Source organism: Venturia canescens, chromosome 1 (assembly GCF_019457755.1).
Source record: "Venturia canescens isolate UGA chromosome 1, ASM1945775v1, whole genome shotgun sequence".
NCBI lineage: Eukaryota > Metazoa > Arthropoda > Insecta > Hymenoptera > Ichneumonidae > Venturia > Venturia canescens.
In genome coordinates this window covers 15,111,348-15,136,078 of record NC_057421.1, presented here as the reverse complement: position 1 = coordinate 15,136,078, position 24,731 = coordinate 15,111,348, and the positions used below count along the sequence as shown (strand labels likewise).

Genomic DNA, 24,731 nt, shown 5'->3' with positions numbered 1-24,731 from the left:
AATCCACACCCACTCAGTATTGTCACATCAGCCTGGCATGGATCGCGTCTCACCTTCAATTGTACAAACGTGTGTTTCAGTACGCGAGTTTTATATGGGCGACAATCACGAATCCCAATTTTTAATTTACGTTTATCCATTCCTTCAGTTCTTGCTGAATTATTTTCTGTGGATGCGCCCCGTGATTTTTATGCCACCGTAAAAATTCATGTTTTCGCTTGAGTTGAAGAACAGCTACGTCGTAAGTTTCCAGAGCATTTGTAAAGACTCGGCCAAAAAATTCCACCCCCCAATGTTCGCTCCCTTACCGGTGGAGCTTCGAAACTTTGGCACATTATGAGCAATCAATAAGAAAGCTTGAACCCCCGCTTTAACAACTTTTTAGGTTTATTAATTAACAAAAAATAAGGGGGAGGAAATCATCCACAAAAGCTCTATCAAGGAACAATCGAAAGATAATTATAGCAGTTCGTATACGGGGATTGAGAGACGCTGCCAAGATCGCGCATGCACAAAAGACGTGGGAAACTTTTCTCGACATAGCCGAACTTTTGTATCATAATAATCTGTTAATTGTTTTTTGTTAGATATTTTCCAATCAGAAAATCGAAGTCCTGAGGCAGGTGCACATAGCGAACGAATCTTTTTTTTGCTTTTTTCGTATCGCTTTTGGGCGTTCTATTTTTGTAAATTGTCCGTTTTTGTTACTTTTTCTTCGTTCCATTCATTTTTTTGATGTATTCTTTCAACCATGCTATTTCGCAGTTGGAAGTTTAGAATTTTTGTTTTCGAAACAAGTTTCTTATTTCTATTTGTTGCTTTTCCAACGATTCTTTCGCATCGTTTGCACTCAATTATTTTTTATTTTTCGTTATTTTATACTTTTTTTTATTCCAATATAATGTTTCATCGACATCGTTTCCGCAGTGAACTCAGTAAAGCGGTTGGCGTCGCTTCGTTACTCTATTGATCGATCCATTTGATAAAATAACATTTTTTTTCCAGTTTGTTAACATTTTTTTTTCATACGGATATTTGATCGCGGGGAATAATAGCTCTTCACTTTTGAAACATTGAAATTTTGAGAATTTGGTGACGTTTGTAGAAACATTCCGAATGTTTGTGTGCGCACACGATACTTTAATCTGAAGGAAACTTTTTACTTTTTTTTCGCGGCATAAAGCCACATTTTTTTCTTCCTCCTATTAAGAGGCTACGTGACCGAAAATCAGCGTTAGGGTCACCAAGACGCCACGAGCGTGTAATTAAACGACGGGCCGGTGACTCTAATTTTGTGTGCCAGTAGAGCGGAATGAGAATGTTAGGAATTTATATCGTAGATGTTGCAAGCTCTCTAACGGCAACGGTATCAGCAGAGATTTGTGCCTGCGTAACGAAATACGTAATTGCAAAACTGAAAAGAATCCTTTCGGTATAAAAATCCTTTTCTTGTACCTGAGTCCAACCAATAGGATTTCTGTGCTTTGGTTTCTACGAATAAAAATCACAATTACAGTTCGCGAGATTAATTCGATCGAAAGTACAGGTCCGCGGGTTTTCATTACTCTCGCAAGGAGGTAGAATGCTTGAAAACTTTCGGTGATGCATTTGTAGAATCTCGTTTATTATCTGAAAATGCCGCAGGTCATCAATTTCATCATGACATCGTATTATAGAATTCTTCGATGAGGTAATTTGTCTTCATTTCTCTAGATCGAATACGTCCAAAGGGATGGCCTTCTTTCCATCAAATTGTTATCTGAATAACGCGCACGTTAGAGCGAGCATTCTGACTGCATACACATTGATCATCGAGTTTCTTGCATCGTGTACCTGAGAATATCTCCTCAGGCTATTTCGAAGTAACATAAGTTCGCAAAGTGCTTGAACGCGTACGGTTATTGTCCTCGTGAGTAAATTCTGGACACGATTATTGGCCACGCTTCAATTCCTTCTATTCAAGGTTATTCTTTCAGTCTAACGAAGCTTCCTTAAAACGTATATCGATGGAAAATCAACATTTTTTTTCTGAGAGCAGGTCATGGAATGACGGAAACGTTGATGATTATCGTCCCTGATTATCCAAAATTAGCGATCGATAAAATGGTTATTTGTGGCAGCAACAAAATACGATTCGCAGTCCACGAGTTTAAAATTTCCATAAAAGTTTTTAATTCGAGGTAGTTTTGTAGCAAAACCGCTCCAACAAAGACAATGATTTTCCTAACTTTTTATAAAAACTTTAAATTAAATAAATCAGTAACTTTGGAAAATAATCCAAGTCGTGTTTGCTAGTGGTGCTGCTCTGACAAGATTGATATATTTGTAATAAATGATAACAGTATTATCAATTTGATCGCTTGATTGACAGTCAAGACAGACAAGTGCGGCTGTTGTCTCAATAGCTATTAACCGGGCGACTTATCAGGCATCGGGTTCTTCAGGAGATTCATCAACTCGGAAAATAGCTTAAACATGGATATGCATATCCCTCGGAGGTTTTTCATGCAATACGGAAGTGTTGGGGCGCATGCGGAGGCTATTTCGTCTCGGGAGCCAGGAGACGTCGAAGGTACGAAGGAGTTTGGTCGAAGCGTTAGCGCAGAGAGGAGCCAGATAGAGGCGAGAAGGTGGAGGCGCCGATGGTATACATGGACGAACACATGCACACGTACTGTTGTAGAGATAGGTATATAGTTAGGTAACCACTTTCGTGGAGAGTGAAGGGAGCGGAGGGCAGGCATGGACGAAGACAAATGACATAATATCGTGCTGGACTCTGGGCTCGCGAACTCTCAAGATCTCGGCTTATATATCGCGTGTGTATATATGTACACATATTACGCGATAGTCGCGCGTCCCGACGTTCATTGCCTGAGGAAACGAAGTCGAGAGTCGCGCGACGGGAAAGCGAGAAAGCTTGCGGAGTGTAAGGAAGCGAGAGGGAAAAGATGGGAAAGAAGTGGCATCGGGCCGCGCGTACCTCGATTGGCCCCACGGATGCTTCGTTTCCTGACACGACAATGAAATCGGCGAATCCTTGATCAGGCGTATGGCAGAGAGAAAGGCCGAGGAGGCAAGCACGTTGCCGAAGAGAAAGAAGAAAAATGGAGGTAAAGAAGGAGATAAAGGAGTCGAAGAAGAACGAGCAAGATGGAGATGTATCGAGGGATGTTGGGGAGAGGAAAAGGAACGAAAAAAGATGGATAACAACGAAGACATAAGCTTCTCCGCCGTGCTCGGGGGCTCTCTCCGGAGTGAGCTTCGAAGAGATTGCTTTTCCGCCATAGGGCTACCGTTCGCAAAAATAAAAGAGAAGGAGGAAAAAAGAGGGATAGTCCGAGAAGGAAGGAAAGAAAGAAAGAAAAATTGGTTGGTGGCTACTAAGTCCGCTACTCGTTTCCCGTTCTAGGATAATCTAATTTCATCGGTATCCCTGCGAAATAAATTTTTATTGCCATTGAAGCTTGCAAACGAACGATAGAACAAGAGCAAAGAAGAGCAGCGTGGGTTTCGCTTTTATTTGTTGCTCTTTTCTCTTACACCTATCTCTCTTCATTTCTTTATCTTTTCTCCGATGCTCCCTGTTACTGTCGCATGTTTTTTTTTTCTTTTAGAAGGCATGCAAACCCTCTGCGAATCGAAACCTCCTCTATATACGTATACTTACAGCGAGCGTAATTAATACACGATTTAAATAGCCCGGCCGCGGTTATTCGATATTCCGAACTCGTTCCACCATTTCCAGGACGATCCGGAGTTCCTGAATCCCTCCGAAGCGGGAATAGAAAAATGATTAATCCACGATTTATGGCGACGATAGTTTCATATTATGTAATTAAAAATATATTTCCCTTGGATATTTCAGAATTGATATTTTGGAATTGAATATGACAAGGAAGTATCGTAACATTTTGGAATGTTGATTCATTTTTCCTGCGTCATTTTCTCGATCCCCGTAGTAACGGAATTTTTGTATGATTTTCTTTCCGACGGATTTAACTTCAGTGTCTTCAGAGGTCGTCTCGTGCAGCATATTCGTTAGCTTCGGTTCTTCCATTCCTATGAGTCCTGTCCATCTATTCCGAACCCGTCCCATAGCATTAGTGGTTTCCGAGACAAATCTACGTCGGTGATACTGAGAAATAGTCGATTTAAGAGATTCGATCGTTTTCATAACGTTTAATAGATTTAAATTCTTCAAGGCCTCTAAACATTTTATTTCCTAACATTAGCTTTTCCGTAATTCGTAAATAACTGGCTAATGTTCGTGATAATGTATTGCACGAATCGACGATGCGTATGGGAGGCCGATTTAACGACTATCTTTACTCTTCTTCATTCGAGTGGAGCGTTATTTGAGCTAAAAGTAGACTCAGCGATGAATACGGCAAAGGTATTTTTAGACGTATTTTTCGCTCTCGGAGATATCTAAAAGTGAGACCTCTAGTAGTAGCTACTCAACTCGATATGAGGTTTTGCAATCTGAATTTCATTGCATGCGCGTTAATGACATATGAGACTCTCTATTCCTGACACGATAATAAACTCGTGCGCGCAACAGTTTTTCTGCACCCACACGCTGTGTTTCTTGTCCCGCTGAGATGACTGAAGAAAGCGAGAGCTGTAACTACGAGAAATAAATACGAGCCTCGGGATAACGGCGGCAACAATGTACATTTGTATGGCTGGTGGAAAAATCTATTTCGAAGTCTTGTTACTAAGTAGCCAGCATGTTCGGTCAGAAATGCTTTGTTATTGTGAACACGAATGATGCACCAAGGGGATGATGAAAAATCCTTTCTTGAAAAAGACATTTCGATATATCGAAATGTGAAGTCTCTATTCGTTGCCAAGCTTTTGTTTATTCGTTGTCATGGATCGATGCCAAGCATCATTATTAGTTAGTTTTTTTTTACCGCTAAAGAGTTGTTGCTAATTTTCAACGTTATTTGATGGCGAAGTATTTTCAATGCAATTTTCAATGCATCTGGGAATGTTTAGAAAGTTCTTACGATTAAGTTCTTCGAATAATTCGGTACCATGAAGAAATGAAAAGAATCGAGAGTCGGATTGGTCGAAAAATTTGGACTAAATAAAATGAATCGTTCTGAATCATAATTGCGACTCGATAATAAATTATTTTCGTAAATATGGCTAGCAGTGAATGTCCGGAACGTTACAAACGTCAGAAAAATAGCAGAGACTTTATACAAGAGTTTAAGCTTCTACGTACATTTATTTATCATAGGAATATAAATTTATCAATTCCACGTGCAAAACTGAAAGATTAAGAGACAGGAAAAGTAGAAATTGTGAGGTTGGTTCTCGCTTATTGAGTTAGCTCTGAAGATTTTTTATGAGTAACAAGTACAAGATGGTCCCTTGTGCAGATTCCACTGAGCAACGTACGAATTACGATCTTCCTTGATGTGTATATATCCACACCGAAGAATCGTTCCCTCTTTCCTCGTTCCTCTTTCTCGCTGTTTACCATCCCCGACTTTATTTCTCTCTCTCTCTCTCTCTCTCTCTCTCTCTCTCTCTCTCTCTCTCTCTCTCTCTCTCTCTTATTCATCCAGTCGTTTTCTTCCTCCTCAAACTTTTCATGCTCCTCCGCACAACGACTGAAAGTAATAACAGTGAAAAGCTGAACGTACGTGATCGGTGCTCGAGATGATTTTTAATTTGTAGTGCATGTACTGCATTATAGGGAAGGCTACATTTCGCGTGCATTTGGTGAGCCAAGTGGGGTAAGTTGAACGATGATTGGTCACTAACCCTCTCTCTCTCCCCTCCCCCCTTCTCGCTCTCTCTCCATCTCTCTTTATTATCCGATCAACATTCTCTTGTACCGGAATCGCTTTTGAACGGAAAGGGAGCAAAATATGCCAATTACTGTTTTTCTTCCGTCTGCGCGCTCACTGTGTAAGAGAATGAGCTCGCAGGCAATGGATACGTTAGCATTCGTACAGATACTCTCGGAGTACGTAAATATGCTTATATACAAAGAGTGAAAGAGGTACGGGAGGAAGAGATGCAGGGGGATGATAGAGAGGCCGCCCGTCGTGACCCTAAATGTCCTACCTTATATTCCATTACGTGAAAAATATAAAAAAACAAAAGTCAGGCTACAAAAATAATGCAAAAGAGTGAAAGGGGCTGCGAGTGTTCAAACGTACAAATACAACCTCGTAAACATTCGTGTTACTCGCGTAAAACCATGACTCTGATATTTGTTACGTATACAAGAGAAATGCGCAAGTATGGGCGTTAGTACATTATGATAATCGGAATGAGCAAGGGCAAGTAAAACGAGATTATAGTGATGGAACTCCGATAAGTGCTCGAAAACACATTCACAGGGTGTCCCAACGGTTGTTCGGGAGGTTCACAAGACCTTTGAATTCGACTGGGAAACATTTGTGTATATTGATTTAAACCATTTGGTATTAATCCACAACCGATGGCAGGAGAAAAATTTTACTGATCTGTCAAGTTTCGGTTTTGTAATTTAACCACCCTCGAAAGTGGCTCACGACTTTAGTTGCACCCGCAATACATAAGCGTCTTACATCACATACGTGAATACGTTTTGAAGCAGTACAGTCGGCGTTTGGTTCATGGGGCGAGTTCGTTACTAGTAAATTAATAATTATCAACTCGTATGGGAACGAGGGAAAAGTAGAGGAGCGGTGAGTGCCATCGTAAAATCCAATATGAATGGCTCGACGCGGAGGATCAGTTATCTCTCCTCGAATGGAATATATATTGGATTCCGCGGTAAGGGAAAGGCGAATCCGCAAGAGGAGCGAGTAATACGAGAGTGCTTTTGAAAATAGAAGGAATGAGAACATGTGCGCACATTCGGTAGGCCTAAGATAAATATAGAAAATGCGAGGTGAGCTCGAGAAAGGGGGGCGGAAAAGGGAATGTTCTCCGGGGAATGAGGGGCGCTGTATCAATGGTAACGTTATGGGCAGATGCCCCGTGAAACATGAAGAACTGTATAAACGAGTCGTATCTTTTCGTTTGCCCGTGTGGATTTCTAACTATCACTGCGAGCAAGCCTCTCCTCCATTCCTCTGTCTTTTCTGTCTTCATTTCCATAAAATCATCTCTTTCGAGTAAAAGGGCGTAAGCTTCGAGGCTTGATGCGCGAACACACTCAGGTTGAGCTCTTTCGTTTCTCAGTTTATTTACCCTCCTCAAAAGTAAGGGGGAAGAAAGAAAAGGAAAGGGATTACGAATGTTTCTGCCATCGAATATCGTTCCACGAAACCTCCTCCGCGTGCCATGCTGGATTTCGTATCCTCCCGTCAGGTTTAGACTATTCTCTTTATTCCCATATACTATTCGCTATATATTCACTAATAAAAAGAAATAAAAAAATATTGAAAATATGGGTATCGGTAGGGAAGAAGTTTCGGGAAAGTTGCCACTAGCTTTGGACGTATAGCCTGCCTTGAATATACTGTTGAATATTTCACTGGAGTGTCAGAAAGTATTTCAATGAACGGATATTTTTTTACTGATCGAGTAATAAAAGGAAATTGATCAATCTATATCGGTAAGATTTCATTTCATTTTCGATAAATCGAGGCGTTTTCGCGTGACGTTAAATTTCAATTTTAGTTGAGAAGCAATCGAAGGAACCTCGTTTTCGAGTGTAAGTACGCTTCGACTCTTGCCTTTCAATTTCCTTTTTAATATACTTGGCGACAGGACGCTTTCGCTTCTTCAAATGACGAAAAAATGTCCAGACTAGAAAGATCCTTTGGATGACGAACGTTTGCTCGCTTGTCAAATATTTCATTTCGAATGAAAAGTGTTTCGAACTCTGTCCCGAATTTCCCGTTATAATTTCGCAAAGTTTGTATCTTTCATCATGATAAAACGCGAATCAAATGAAATTTTTAATCTCTACAATTTTTTTACCCACCCCTGAAGACGTTTAAAAATGTACATACGCTGATGTGAAAATTTCACCGTTTCGCATAAATCACGGACCGTGAAATAGTCTTATAAATTCCCATCTAATCCGCCCAGTTTGCCAGCCTTCCAAAATATCCACAGGAAAGTTCACGTGGATATATATTTATACGTCCATTTGAAGATACAATTCAAGGATGGTTTCCAAAACTCTATATCATAGCGCTTTATCCACGCGGCTATTGGCGCGGAACAATGGAGCTTCGACACTCGAGTTACGCCAAGAGTGGCGAGGAGAGATACAAACTTCTTTCCTATATTTCTACCCTCCCCCTCTGCTCCCCTGCTGGCCCAACCCCTTTCCTTATTCGTCCTTTACCTCATCTAACGTGGCTTTTGGATACAACCCGGGATTAGGGTTGTTCCGGCGAGTAGACCCGAAGTTTGTGCGAACCTCTGCAACCTATCAGACTACATCCCATAAGCGAATCCATGTCCGATCATCCTCTATAACTTTACTGTATATACAAAGTTATCACTGTATAGCTTCATGCTGTATCGATGAAAACGAATTTGGTCCTGCGGTGTCATTTCAAGTTTGAAGGAGTGCTTGCGGATTTTATATAATATATATACTTTTTATGTATTTATATATATCGCGTATTCTGATACATATATAAAAAGGGCAATATTCGATATTAGAATATTTACGTGAAAACCAGCGACGCTTGCTGCTCCTCCGAATTTTTCGAAAATCAATAGAGTTATCGTCGTCTGAATCGTCGCGGGCAAGCGTACACATATTTTTATTTATTCATATACGTAGCTCGATATATAAAATATCAGTGAATGTATTAATATATTAAGGTAGATTGGTAAAGCAATCTGTGTAACTTTATCGTCTTTGACCGAAGGTCAGACGTTTCGTGTGACATGTGAGAAGCCTTGGGGGTCAACTAACGATTTTTCGCTCATTGCTTCGGTTCGGAAAAAATTCTTTATTGGGGTGATAAATATTTTTTCCTACGAATTCGAAAGTGAATGGTGCTCGAACGGTAGGAGGTTCGAGTCGTTATAACTTGTTGAATGATTCAGTCTCAATGAGATTATAAAAATTCAATAATGCGAACTGGAAATTTTGGATGAATCGAATGAAAAAAATCGATGTTGGCATTCGTCGGAGATATTCAACGTTTGTTTGTCAATGAGTTTGAGCGCGAAAAATGAGCCGAAAATGAGATGGTTGGGCTTTGACTCGGCAATTTCACATTGCTCAGAGCTTCGTTTGTTAGCATACCGTGTGAAAATTCAGATGGAGAACGGTAAATTGAAAAAAAAAATCGTATACCTTCTTGTTAGCTTTGTGTTTGATTATTCATCACGAGCAATAACTGGAGCGAAAAACAAACATGTTGGACAGCATTAATACGAGATTTTCTAACGATCTATAATACAGCCTGCGCGATGTGTATAGAACAAGCTTTCATTAAGCGAAGCTTCGAGCAGTTTCATCCGCTCGTGATATTTGCCCGCCGATCATCTACGATCTGCTGCTTTGTTTTATTATACGAATTCAAGCGATCCTCTCCCCAGTGCCCCACTCTTCTGCCACGGACTCTTTCCCCGCCGTTTTCGTCATGGCGTATAATATATGACGTAATAAAGCACCGAAGGGGTAACTCGCGTGACGCGATACCGCACGCTCGCGCGAATTACCCCCGTTAAACGCGGTGACGCGAAACGTCGTTATACGGGCCGCATATACTCCCGCTGAGTTTGTTCGCATTTTAACGATCTTCGGCACTCATATATGATGGGAATCGTCATGCCAGTTACGTCGCCACCCTTATTCTCACAAGGATGAAATTGTTCAATTCCATTCCTATATTTATATATGTTTCGTCCCGTTTATGAGCCTCAATTTCGCCAAACCATTTGCACGCAAGATTCCACATATACAACGAATAGAATTCACGTTCTCAGGCTCTTCAAGATGCTCGGGGAAAACGTGCCGACACCGGAAGTACAGTCGACACTCTCGTAAAAAGTAATTATCCGCGGGCTCTTCCTCGGCTGACTGCGATGCCATTTTTTCTACTTACGCTCCTTCATCTTCTTTTCTCTATACCGCTTTTTCCATTTGTTAATGATCCCAATTACCGGCTGTATATTTTGCATTACACTTTACCAGGCATATGATCTATTTCCTATCGTATTTATTTACAATGCCATATATTTGGAAATTCCGTGTAAAGTTTGTTTTTCGATTAAATTAAAACTTTTATTCCCACTTGTTTCGATTAATACTTACGTGTGGTCTTTGAGAACCGATTCGATCTTATTCGTCGTTACGTTCCATATGAATACGGAACCGTCAACCGAACCGACGGCGATGTACTGACCGTCTGGACTGAACGTCGCTCGCGCCCAATCGCAACCGACTTTGAAACCGTCGGCACTGTGGATCAAAAATAAACTTTACAGTTATGGATAAAATACCGCTGTCAGCTCGTGCAAATATTGGTCTACCGGATGCGAGTTTTATTGCTTTATCGCTCGTGGAAAAAATCTGTCTCTCATGTTTCGAATGATTGATCAATTTTTTTTAAAAAGAAACGAATGAGTTTTGAATTAGTTATTTAAAAATTTTAGTTTCAAGGGGAATCCTCATTCCGGTGTTTCGGATTGAGAACTGTGCATTAGAAAAAATCCATTTCACGGATTTCAATGGCGGAGGAGAAGCGACTCCGGATACTTTGTATCAGAAAAATAATGAGAAACATTCATCAATATTGTTCCCACGGTAGAAGATGCCACAGCACTAAATCATCTACGGGGGAAAAAAAACAACTATAAAATGTATACGTGACGACAGTGCGCGAATTTTTCCTGAGCGGAATAGTCTTTCGTAAATCGAGATTTCTATTAATCAAGCGCTTCGTCGATGTACATAGCTTGTTGACGTGTACACAGTCGACCGATCGATGTGGAGGATCATTCACTCGTCTCGGGCAAGAGGATTTGCCTCTGGCAATTAAAGAGTAGTAGATTTTTTCGTTATTCTCTTTTTCTTTTCAATTAAATTTCGTCATTTCGCATCGAGATATTGGAAACGGGGCACGGTGCTGCTCTTGGACGCGTGATTGATGGCACCACTGTGACGTGACACGATATTCCCGAACATCAACCGGAATATAGCGTGCTACAATCGTGTCGAAAATAAGACCGTGCTGCTTTTACGGCTATGGCATCATCGTCGACACAATTTTGTTATAATTTTTCCTCAGGTTTTCAACAAAAGTTGACAATAAATAAAGACAAATATTGTTTACTCGATCGTTTGTGATAAATCGCGAGGCTCCCGCTGACAGGAATGCGGCGATTTTTGCTTCGTCAGCTCAAATCTTTTCTTCCGATGCTACGAGACTCTGTCACGTCTGTAGATTGAATTCGAAGGAAAAAAAATTGATTGAAAATAATGCCCACCTGAACGATCCCACGATCTGTTTCATTCGCAGGTCCAACAGTTTTACCGTGTCATCTCTCACGCAGCTGAGAAGATAATTCGCATCTGAAACACAAAAGTTACACGTACGGAATGAAAATTGAATTCAATTGTTGAATAATAATATAAGCCCAAATTATCTGGTGCACTGAATGACCGCAGCATAGAAATAATAACGAGATAAACGTTTAAATTGGCGTATAACATTTTTTGGAAACAATCATTTTTTTCTGTGTTAACTTGCGAGTCGTACGTATTCAGATTCACGTGGATTTATTGTAGCATTAAAATCGTTAATAAGCTTCCTCGTTTTGTATTGTTTCATTTAAAAGCAGTAAAAATGAATGCCTGTGAATTGAAAAGTAGTACAATGTTTCCTCATTATTTTATTTCGCTTACGAAGCTTTTTGCAGTGGAAGCTAAAATTAACAGAAAAAATATCTCCAGCTTACAATAATGAAAGACCTTACGAACTGAAATAATAACGAAACAAAGTGTAAAGCTGAGTTCTCAAATTGTACAATGTTTCTCAACTTTCGTATGAAGTCACAGGAACTTATTATTAGGGAGACCTACCATTATCATCAATAGGCCTTAAGGACTAAAAAAACTTAAGGCTTAGCGAACGATTTCTTATTTCATGTGAAGCTTATTTCATGTGAATTCAACGTAAAATACGAGAACAATTGCGTAATCTGTAATATATTTAATTCAGGACACTTCGTCGGTTATCTGGGACATTAAGCTCTTTTTGGCAGCAGAATATGATTTGTGCTATTAAATAATAAAAAAAAAAATCATTTTTAAAGGAGACAATCATTTTTATGATTTGAAATATCGACAAATTCATTTTGGGAGGCAGAATGGAGTCATTGAACTGGAAATAACTTTCATAATTAATTGTAATATCACGAAATCATCAGGATATTACGAGTTTTATTATCATGAAACAAAATAATTCTGCTTCCATCCAGGATCAAAGGAGCACTGGCTGTAAAATTCACATTCATCAAATTCAATCGGAAAAACATTTTTGTTCGTTGCAAAATCTTCAAATATTGGTCAATTAGTTTTATTTACAAGAGAATGTAGACAGCAGTTGGGCAGGTGGGTTGAGATCAACAGGTGTATGGGAGAGTCAAACATCGAGCAGTGCTGTTGGGTCGAGAAATTTGCTCGCGCTACATGCAGGTATCCGAGTACCGCATGTACAAGGAAAGTTAAGGACATTAGCGGTTGTTCCGATGGATTGGGTACACAGATGAGCAGTAATGACAGAATCGACATGATTAATTAGCTAAACTAATTGGGAGAGAATACGACGAAACACATTTTGGCTTTTTGGGCAAGTCCATGCAAACTTTTTATTAATAAAATCAATTATATATCGGCGTGTATTAATCCTCAAATCGTGAAATAAATTATTCAACGAATAACATATTTCGGTGTTGTTAGGTTATTTTCCGATTGGGGCGGGAGGATAATAATAATTCGTACGCTCGTGTACATGTATACAGAGTATTTATTCCTTTACGTATTACGTACGTAGCTCTTGCACGGCTCGGATTCAACTGCCCAGCTCTCGTTATACTTTTCGGCATCGAGTCTCCCCGCTTACCCCGATCACGTGTCTCATAATAATAATAATAATACAGAGAATAATACAGAGATCTAGAATATTCGTAACAGTGTCATATATTGGTCAATATTATTCCGGATATTATAAAACAAGAATGCGGACGAGTGATAAAAAATCAATTTTATTCTACTCAATGAAAAATGAGTACAGAGTTTCAAAATTTAGCTTGACTGAAGTTGGATCTTCATAATCAGGCAATTGATGAACAGTCACTAATCAAAATTTTGTATCTACACGATTGACGTTTGAAATGATAGAAATTTATAAAACACTCTTGCAATGCTCTTGTGTGTGCGCAATGCTATTTTTCTGTTTTTTCTTACTGATGATGTTTTGTGGAGGGTCTCCCCATGTCCTGAAATTTTGAAAAATTGTCTAAACGTGACGAACGATAATGAATGTCGTCCCTGTCCACGGTAGATATTGCAAAGTAAGGCAGCCTCCAGATTTCTAACTGTTAACCATTATTTCTACTTCTCTCTTGTATCATTTTGAAAATAAATATAACAAAGCATGAGAGTGTATTTCTAAAAATAACGTCTGGGAATACTTATAGTCGATTGAGTGTCGTATCAAATTTGAAGTAGATCATGCCCGAAGCCAATCATCACTCTCAATTAATGTCAAAGTTATTAATTCAACATTGTAAATACATTTTTCAACTTGGCGAATGAAACTACAAGCCATTAATTAATCAGGAATCTATCTACTGACTGAACCCAAAATTTCATTTTTCCCTGGCGAAAATACTAGTTTTTTATGTAAAAAATCGCATTTGAGAACTTAAAGGGAAAATGGATCAAGAAAAAAGTGGATAAAAAAAAAGACAGAAGGCTATAACAGGAATGTATCTTTATTACCAATAAGACAATCGTCTCGAATTTTTCGTCAGACCTTACTTTATTTTTATTCTGTATTTTTTCATAAACTTCGTGAGAAGTGTTCATTCGTTATATGGAAAGAAACGATTTTTTACGCATAGTTCCTATAACCCTGTGTATTTTTCTTCATATTTAAAAACACGTTTATCTCAATAACCAATAAGACGAACCCTTTAAAATTTGGTATGCGTGTCAATCGACTACCCATTTAAACTATGTGGAAATTTCAAGACTTTCTTAAGAAAATCGTTTCATGCATGAACTACCTTAATCATAAAACTTTTCTAGAAAACATTCCGAAGTTTTGGCAATCAATTTAAATGACATTCATACTGATTGACTGGCAAAGAAACAAGTACTAAGAAAAATAAATGATAAAGACTCAATCCGTGGATCGAGTGCAGAGATATTAAGAAAATCATGGCATTCCACAGTACGCAGTGAGCTCGTGTTTAGCGAAGGTATATGAGAAATCCGGAGATTCTTCGACTGGAAAGGAAACGGCACGATAGGGGTCCTTTGACGATGCTACATAAGAAGGACCTTCATTCCTATAATATGCAAAGTTAAACAGCGCTGCTGACACACGTTGTGTGGGATTTGAGCTCGTGCACGGTTCCGAGAGAAATTCGATACTGGTGTAAGGAGTTTCGTGCACATTGTAACTGTAATGATCAGCCTGTTGTGCGCGACCATACATGCAAACGCTTTGCAGTTACCTTAGCACTTATTAGTTCAAAAGGCCAACTATCCATTGGGTTAGTTCCCCATCCACGTCCATTTTTTTCACAACTAATACAGCCCATTTAGCAGATTATCTGCTAATAGAGAACGTTAGAACATTTCATTGTGTTGTTAACGACCATTTCACTCGAAACACCTATGGCTTTAACTCTCGTTAAACTCTCACGACTTGGGTTCGTCCATCAGCTTCAATCGTTCTTCATTCGCCGATCATATTTTTTCTTATAAAACTCTGCGCCGTCTCAAGGACTATCGAATGTGATTAGAAGTCGGAATAAATGAGCAGGAAATTTTGTTGAAGTGAAAATCAATTCGATTTTTGATAATTAGGATTTTGAAGGTTTTACGAAATTATTTTCTGCCCGCAGAACTATTAGTTTTCAGATAAATTCTATTCGTTTTAATACTAAAGTTTGAATAAGATCAGATATATAACGCTAAATTCGATCAATTGATCAAGCTTTTTGCAACAATTTATTTACATTTCTACTCAATTTTTTCTCTACATTACGGATACTATTTATCGATTCGAGAGCCTACGAGAACGCATTTGGGTTACAATGATCGTAGCCGTAAAGTATAAATAAGTACGCGGAGTTGAGTTATGTGTTTATCGATCGTCAGGGGATTGCCTCTCGTTACGCGTAAAACCCTCGAGAGCCCATACGTCGAGCGGTTCATCTATACTGTATCGAACATTTAATCTCAAGCGATTTCAAGGTTTTGCGTTACAGCTCGTACGTGCCTGAAATTTGGACACGGATCATCCTCTTCTTAGGATTCTTGGCAGGGAAGGAAATTTTCTCGTTTTTTTTTACAACCGGTGCGCAGTACTCTTAAAGGTGGCCCGGGAGGGTCGATTCACATTTGTATATTTTCACGTTTATGTCACTCAGTTTTCGCATGTACGCAAGCTCCACGTGTAGAAACTGGAAAATATAGAGTCGAGGATCACGAATCACCATCCGAGCTTTGAAGCGTAGTCTGATCACGAAATTTCTAGAGTAAACATTTTTTCTACACTCTTGTTTGTCTGGGAAAGTTAAAAAAACATGGAATTTGTGGTTACCCATCACTCATGCTGTGACGCGAAGTGATTACTTCGGATGGGATCCTCCGAACTTGAAATACGAGATAAAAATGCTTTCTTCACTTGCCACACTCTCGATACACCGGATGAGCGTATACAAACGATTTTTTATTGCTCTTCAACGACGCATTCGGAGGTGAAAAATTTGATTAGAAATTCCTCTTTGAAATCAGCTATATTGCGAAGACATTAATATTCCTGAACGACCTTTTCGAGTATGGAAACTCCGCCGAATTTCTCTTCAGTATTTTTCATAGTCTACTGCACAGAAACTTTCGAGACACCAAGAATCTCGATGATCTGTAAAACAATTAATGGAACAATCAAGAATATTAAAGCTCGCATCGTTTTAGAATTGAACAGAATTCTTTTCCATTTCTCCACTGACCGATTCTTCGATGTGTGGCTTCATCTATAGCCAAATAATCCGGCAATACTGGGAGAAAAAAAATTCGGTATATTTTAACGTTTCGACTCCAACATCATTCCGTAGTATTGGAAAAATGTGTGCACACAGTTTTCTCGACTATATTGCTAACACTGTGTGATGCCGAAACTCCCATGCCTCCAACCCACTCCCTCGAGATCAAGCGAGTTGGTGAAATATCGTTTCCCCTACGATCATAGTCCAGCAGAGCAAATCAAACAAACTCAGATTCAGCTGACGTCACTAAAATTCACGTGTATCCAGGCCTGTACTCACTGCGGTATATTTACTGTGTAACGGTTGTATACACTGATAATGGGCCATGCCACAGACTCACAATCACTTGAAGGGTGATTAAAGGATTTCGAATATACTTACAAATGTACATACAAACATTTGGTGGGATCAGGTTTCCGCCCCAACTGCCATATGTCGAATTTCTGTTATTCTCAAAATATGACGAAAAACTCGATAAAATGTCATTTCCTGACAGCCACAACATTGGAAAAGCCCTCGCTGATTTTTTCACACATTTCACACATCACTATCTCGGGAATTCTTTCCCAGGAAACGCGCGCCTTAAATTTAGAAAAGGGTTCTTTTGGTAGATTTTGGTAGAGAGTGCATTGATAGAAAGATTAGCTTAGATTAATAAATATCACTAGTATCAATTGTATAACAAGCAACGCAACTGTACAACAAACAATGAAACTGTATAACGAATAACAAAGTTGTACAAAAAATATAAAATCGGCTGTATGTCAAAGAACAAGTCCTAGCGCATTGATAAACTCTATTTTATTTTATTCCCTCAGAGTTGGATAGCGACTTATGATTTTAAAAATAGTAGAAGAAATCCTGTGGTAAACCGAAGGGAACTGCGAAACGTGACCAAAATGCATAAAATTCATTGCTTTGAATATTATATCGATGCTTTTTTCCTTCAATGTTATTGAAACTTATCGCTGCTTTTTCAACTCAAATTGTCGGGGTGCCAACAAAAATCGTCTATTTTTCCGGGAGGAACGTATGTCTTCGATGTTTTGTAGTGTTTTACAAAATGGTCGATGGAAAATCGACTGGCGGAACCCTCACTTCGATAGCAAAGCTTTTAGAGGAATATTTTTCTCATAAAGTTTTATTTTTTATTTGTGAGTTATCTGAAGGCACAGTGGAAACGAATAAAAATTCGATATCCGTAAGAATGTTGTGAAGAAAAATCTCGACGGATTTTCAATAATTTAAATTTACCGGTCAAAGGAAGCGATGGTTTCCTGATATGCTAATTCACGAGCACGTATTCACAGGGGGAACTCAAGTAAATACAAAAATAGAAGTGAAACTATTGGTATTGTGCAGAAAAGAATGAGGCGTTGCGTTGGGACGATTAATGAAGGCTCGCGCGATATCTCACTTCCGTATACAATCGAGCTCTTCAATCAACATTTGGTACTACGCGGTATTTCAGAATATAGCAAATGGTCTCTCTGGGACATGGTTTTTTGCTGGTTGGGCTTTGCCACTGGATTTCCGTTGGCCTTGCTCCATTGGGACCACGTGCCGAGAGGGACGATGTAGCGCGCAATTACGTACGCGAAAAATAAAGCGTTCGGGGAACGCGTGTCGTATTGGTTGATAGTCGAAAAAGAAAAAGCACAAAAAAAGAAAAAAAATAAAATAATCGGTCTAGTTGCGGAGGTAGACTAGACAAAAAAAAATAAAACTCTCTTCGATTCTCGTTACCTTTGCCCCATCAACTGAAAACCGAGTTGAAATATTTCGGTAGAATTGTAATGAACCATTTCCAATTTTATTTTTCGTTTCCTGTCCTCTAACAATTTCTTTTCCCTCGTTCTCTTCCGATATTGATATTTTTTATCTCGAAGCTTTGAACGTCCTGCCATCGAGTCAATCGGAATTGGTATGCCAAGTTTGTCGGAGTGGTGGATAAAAAAAATGTTGAAATGATTACTCTCAAGCATCGAGAGCTTGCATTGCTTGGGGACAAATACTGTATTTTGAGTTTGGCCTATGAATCAAACCTTCTTCATTAAAAAATCCCAACTGGGCAATCTTACCTCGAGACAGGTCCAATGAGGTGACTTTTCCCTGAAGAACGATGTCGTTCGAACTCGATTCTGCTCGTGTGTCCCAAAATCGTATCCTTTTATCGAAATGTCCACTGATTATCGTCGACCCTGCACCGTCCGATGTGACGAGATCGTTACAGCTCGAGCCAGCAAATTTAGTTTCGATACCTGCGAAAAAAATTGACAAACGAGTGAAATAACGAGGCGATCTCGTAACTCTAAACTCATTCATAAAAAAAAAAAAAGAAAAACATCTTGATACTCTCGGGGCTGCAGACAATGTTACAGCGGCACGTTTACCGAATACCAGAGAATTGTTTCAGTGCGAAAATTTCCATTGTCGAGAGCCCGATAATAGCATTCCTGGTGCGCGGACAATAGATTTTTTGCTTACGAAAACTTTTCGTGCCGTTTCAAGACACCAGCTAATGCCAAATCTATATTGCACACGTGGTAACCTAAATTTTACTATCATACGTCGTCCTCCTCAAGTTCTATCGCTGTTTCGCGAATATCGTGCATTAAGAAAAAGGAAAAATTCACGAATAAGCTAGAGTACTCCGCTCGAACTTTAACTTTTTGCATGTGAAAACAAAAAAATCTACATTTTTCACAGTTTTAACAACTTTCCAATAATTTCTACAAAACGCACTGATAAAATGTTGGTGAATAAATTGATCAGCGATTACATTCCATGTAGATGCTGGGCACAGCAAAGGTGTCTGTATCGGTCGCGTTAGAGCCTCATAGGCGGAAAGTTGTACGAGAGAAGATTGGTGAGTGAGTGCAGCTCAATCGGTATGGCGCCACCGGGACTCACTGACGCTTGGAATTGCGTCTGACCGGGCAGGCGGATGAAAAGTATTAAATGACCGAGTATCAAGCCCGCGATATAGCTGCGGTCATAAAACCCAGCGGGTTCGAAAGTGCATTCAGGGTAGAAGAGTGCGAAAGCGAGGGAGAATAGCTGCGGTCAAATTATAGCAATACTGGAAATAATGTTGCCTCGCGGAGCTCCAATGGAGGACCTGTCCGTCACTATTCGTGGAACATCAATGTTACCACGGCACAGCATTGAACCGTCACAGTACTGAAACGCGAACCTTCCCATGCGAATGTTTCTAAAGGCTATTTATTCGTTTCAAGAGATATTATGTATTCTAAACAATGAACTCTGCAAAATCTACTGGATTTAATTGATTTGATGGGATTGAAGGGCTGCGACTCGATGGCGAACGTCAATTAAACGTTTTGATGGGAGATTATGCTATGAGCATTAGAAATCAAAATACCATCAATCATTCGAAGCGACGCGTAGGCATTTCCATAATATTGAATTTTATGATACTCGAAATTATCTGGACTCTGAAGAATTTTGGTACGAAAAACATTCAGTTTTTTGCTGTCCAGGCTTATTGCAGTTTGATTTTTCCACTGATCAAAGATGAAAATCTTTAAACGTTCGAACATGTACATTTCCATAAAAGCTTCAATGTTATTGCCAGTGAATACCAACAACTCGATATAGTACTCCTCAGAACACTCTTCATTTATTCATTTTATCGTACTCTCCGTGCAAACTGAAAAAAAGTTTTTCGATCCGGTCAAAACGATCAAGTTTTACATAGCAGTGAATGCGCGATAGAGGAGAAATCATAAAGTGCACTTCGAGTCTAGATCCTCCTGGAGACGAAACTTCAAACACACGAATATTCCAACGAGATTGCAGAGTTCTCGTAAAATTAATAACTTCGTGAAGCCACTGAAGCGTGATGTCTGTTGCTTTAGGTATATCAGTATGAAGAGTCTGTTGCGAGGGGGATGATGTCACCTGATACTGTGGAATCGCGTATTTTGGATGCTGGGATCACACGCTGTTGAAAGTGTGAATCGATATCCCGAGCTGGTGCTCCTCGGATAAGGTTTCACGAGATTAGCCGCCGTCCAAACGATCGGAGTGTAAATCCGCCATTGGATTTTCCCAGTTCTTCGCTTATACCTTTCGCACCGTCACTTTTTTTGTTCACCCTCCTGTCGCCTCTACTATTTTTTTCATTTTTCTTCCATTTCCTTCGACGAGGGTGCGGTTCACTATGAAAATAAACATTCCATGGGTCGCCGTACGAGAGTTTGATATGCGTAGTGAAATTTGAAGACTAGAAACCCGAAACAACACTTGAAAAAAAAAAAAAAAACAAAAATAACCATGAAAATCGGGTCAACCATGGAAATACTTTACCACTGGGACTGATGGATTCCTATCTCGAAGTAACCGTAAAACAGTGGCTCCATCGAATTTCGTGCACGTTAAATGTTCTCAAGGGATCAGATGAACGAGAGTAACTAAACTGTCGGCGGGGGAATACAACGTTTATGACGTTGATGCGCCGATAGTTTTCGTCCCTACAATTATCTGAAATCCATTTATTTTTGTAGATTCCTGTCAATTTTATATACGTGCGAATGTTTCGTTATATTCGTAGTGTGTTCGATGTCTGTTCCAGGATCACTTTGGAGCTGAACCCTCTAAAGCTTCAATTGAGCAAGTATAAAATAATGTAATCAGGCCAGAAAGCTACTCAATTTTTATTCCACAAGATTGATTCGCCATTTGTTTTTGCAATTTCTCGTACTCCTCGGCCCTTTCTCATTTTTACGAGTCTTGTTTATTATACCGGAGCCCGACTTCATCGAATGCTATGTTCCCATAAGACCTTTGAGAGCGTTGCCCCCAGCAGGCACTTTGCTCTTATGCACTACTCTGTCGTATTTGCACTCAGCCCAAAGGAAGCCAAACGGTCACCCATCGAAGTTTCAGCCTCGTTCGAAGTGAGTAAATTCGACAAATGACTCGAGACGCGCAACGACCGTCCACTCATCGCTGTCAGTGTATCTATTTATGTGCGAATCGAATTTTATAAAAATTCACAAATGTGAGAGGAACATCCAGGACGTGGCATCCAGTTTATCCAGAAAATCCTTGTGCTCGATTCGTTCATATCCTTTCTGATTACGTATACGAAGAGTTTGATGGCGATAACCATAAGTAATGAAACAAAGCGGAGGGCTAACCGTTTAATTGATCATGACAAATATGAAGTTAAGTGACCCGTAAGATTCACATTATTGGATAATACATTATTCAATCTCATCCCGTGAATAATCTGATGGGCAACAATGTGACGTAACGAGGTGAGCATAAAGAAGACTCATCAAAGTTGAATTAGTACAACAATTCACCAAGGCAGTGTTTAGAGGCGTTGGGCATTAAAGAAAAAAAATGATTATTTTATACGGAGAGCACCACGCAAAATGGCATAAGCCAGACTGCGCTGGAATATACATATGAATGACTATGCAGATGGTGGCACGGGTATCTGGTCGACATTTGTTTTATTATCTTGCGGCTGTCCCAGCGAAATGTATGCTTGCACGCGCGCATAAGTGGGCACTCTATAATGCAACTACTAATAGAAGTAATGGGGAACGTGATTACTGCACTGCCTCATAATATTTCGGTATAGTCTGCGCTCTCTCTCTCTCTCTCTTTCTCTCTCTCGTTATATAGGCATGTTTTATATTGTTGATGCTAGAGCACGCAGAATCTGACCAGATGACCGTAGAAGCAGCCGCAGTTCACACTGCGAGCTTCCGGGTTACGAGCAGCTCACGCGTAATGCTGTCAAAAATATGCTGCATTTCGTAAACGAAAACGGCTTGATAAAACGACGGTTATTCAACTTTTAAGGGCGCGAAGAAAATGGGCTCTTTCGTAGAGAGAACATTCTAACGAAATAGGATTTTTACCAAATACGAGCTATTAGCGATCGAAGGTTGTTCGTTGCAGAAGTCACGCTCAGGCTTTCTCGTTTCGTAAATAAGTTTGAAGAATCGATTAATTGCACTTTTGAGATTACGATGGAATTTCCAACCTCACATTAAACTCCACGATTCGAGGATTTTGACGGGTCCGTTTACAGCACCCTCCTTATACGTCAAACTGACGCATGACGTTGCAAGTGACAAAAAAACATTTTATACTCACAAGCACGGCTACGAAGGTCCCAGATTTTAAGAGTTCGATCGTGACTGCCCGTCACTACTTTCGATGGCTCGCCGAGAAACTTCGCGGCCATAACTTTCGCGCAATGGCCCGTCAATGTGTGCTGCAACACAAAATTCAAGGAAAAAAGTTCAGTTTTTTTCTTCAGTTTTTCACGATTTATGCTAGAAAATTTTATTGCAGTTGAGATCTGATCAATATTCTGTGAAATTTTTCTCCAATGTGTACAGTAGAACAGCTTCTGCTGAGTTAAAACCGATGTGGCATTTGATAGAATCGACAGCACGAATATATTCGGATTATTTAGCGAGTGCATCTAAAAATGGGTAAACCTGAAAATAAGAACTTGACATTCTTTTTCAATTTTCATTCGCTGCATGGTTATCATCGATGATTATGAAAAAGTGGATACGTCTAGGGAGTTTACGAGATATCGATGATTAAATACAGAATAATTTATCTAAACGAGTCGAAAATCGGAAAAAAATTGGAAAATTTTGCATAGAAAAATATTTCTGTCAAAGGCAGGTCTGACTATGGCATGAAACGTTTTTCCAAAGTTCAATAAATTATCAGAGAAGTGAATCATTTTGATTGCTTTTATAAATGATATTTTTATTCGAGCAAGCTGTCACGTTGCTGCGACGACAAATGGCAGCTTGAATATCGCAATAGAAATATTGAATGGGAGGTTAAATTGTGTGGCTTAAAAAATTTTGGCGAAAGTAAATCGAAGGGTTAATATGATTCTTGTTAGGAGCATTATCCGGAAGAGAAGGAGGCAGAGGAAAACCTGAGGACGAAATTCAATCGGGAGCCGGGTATTCGTGATCGAAGATGAAATTATCCAACAAGTGGTCGATCCCCGGCAACGTTCGAGCAGCAACCTAGACCGAAGCGAATCCTCTCGTGTTTCAGTAGCTGCCGGACCTCTAGCTCGCTTTTGCCGTTCCTGATTTTCCATCCTACTTTTTTCCTCCTTTTGGTCTCATTTCTCCCATTCCTTCGCTATCTCAAACGCGCGAGCATCGAGGCCGAAAACTTTTCAGGCACGATTCGTTAGTTTTTCTCTTCCAAGCTCAAACCCCTCAAACCCATGAGAAGGGTGAGGGACCCTTCTTTTGCCATATAGCCGCTCCCGTGCAGTTCGAGAAGTTGAGTTTTTTCACCGCCATCGAGGTAGCCTCGCCTCTAGCAATGTGTAGTTCAAACTTTGCTGCCCTCGGAACGAGGAATCCCATCCCTTTTTAGTGCACGACCCCCCCGACCCGCAAACCACCCAACGAAACTCCACCATCCACGACGAACGACGTGTTCGAAATAGGAAATGACAAATCGCCGTGGGGTCGCGGAGTTTCCATCGCTAGACATTCGAGGTCCCTTAATTTACGGCACCGCAGTATTAAACGGAGATTGCGCAATTTATATTGCTTCTACATCTTCCATTTTGCGAACAATAATCGTAGTGTTATTGATAACAATAATTAAGTCAAGATGCTCAGTGATATATTGGCCCAGGACGTACTGTCTAATCGCAATAAATAATCAATTGCAAGATGGTAAATTCCTGTGGATTCTTCTACTCGAAAAAAGCAGTGTAACCCAAAACAAGATAATTGAAAATTACGAATACGATTTAGGATTCGGTTAGGTAACGTGAAACTCTGAAAATCGAAGATTTTGAAGGCAAGGCAACAAACTTTATCGACGGCTGTCTACGGAGCCGAGAGCACTCGGAGTATTCCAAGAAACAATAAAGAGCGAAAAAACACACGTTTATGCTGGGATCTGCTTCTTTTGGATCATGCGAAATTTTTCTCCGGCACTTGCATATTCACGGATTCTCAGGTTTCTCAAAGCAGGTGAAAATAGCGTACGATGGAGAAAGTATGCGAAAAGAGGAAGAAAAGATGGAAAATGGTGAGTGGAAAGATCCGCTTCCGCTTGGCTCGTCGAATAATAGAGAACGAAGCTTCTTCGCGGCCGAGATCATATATAGCGAGAACGAAAAAGATAGGAAACACCGGTAGCCTGCTGCTGTCTTACATCTTTCTGCACTGCTTCCGGGTCGTAGTGAAGGCGGAGATATTCAAACGTAAACATATGTATATTTTGTATCAGTACGCAGATATACCCCGGACACAGGCTGCGCGATGAAATTTCGATAATATTTTGAAACCTTATTTCGAGGCAAAATTAAATTCCAAAAATCTCATGAAATAATGAAACTCGTTCCAATGGAATCCGCTCGGAAAGTGCTCCCGTTTCATTCGACTGTGGATCCGGTTAAGCAGCACTCGAATTGAAGGTGTCAACCGATCTGCGATGGAACACCCTGTATAAGCAGTTAGGCAGAGTTA

General features: G+C 39.8%; 1 protein-coding gene across 1 annotated transcript in view; it reads right to left on the bottom strand.

Annotated features, from left to right (window-relative positions):
• The window catches only part of Atg16 (Autophagy-related 16), a 418,555-nt gene that overhangs the window by 10,739 nt on the left and 383,085 nt on the right, over positions 1–24,731 (bottom strand). The window contains exons 8-11 of the mRNA XM_043413064.1: positions 22,354–22,474; positions 18,297–18,476; positions 11,419–11,503; positions 10,244–10,390 (exon numbers count right to left, since the gene is read on the bottom strand). Of these exons, the coding sequence (XP_043268999.1) occupies positions 10,244–10,390; positions 11,419–11,503; positions 18,297–18,476; positions 22,354–22,474 (533 nt within the window). The remainder of the gene's footprint in view (positions 1–10,243; positions 10,391–11,418; positions 11,504–18,296; positions 18,477–22,353; positions 22,475–24,731) is intronic.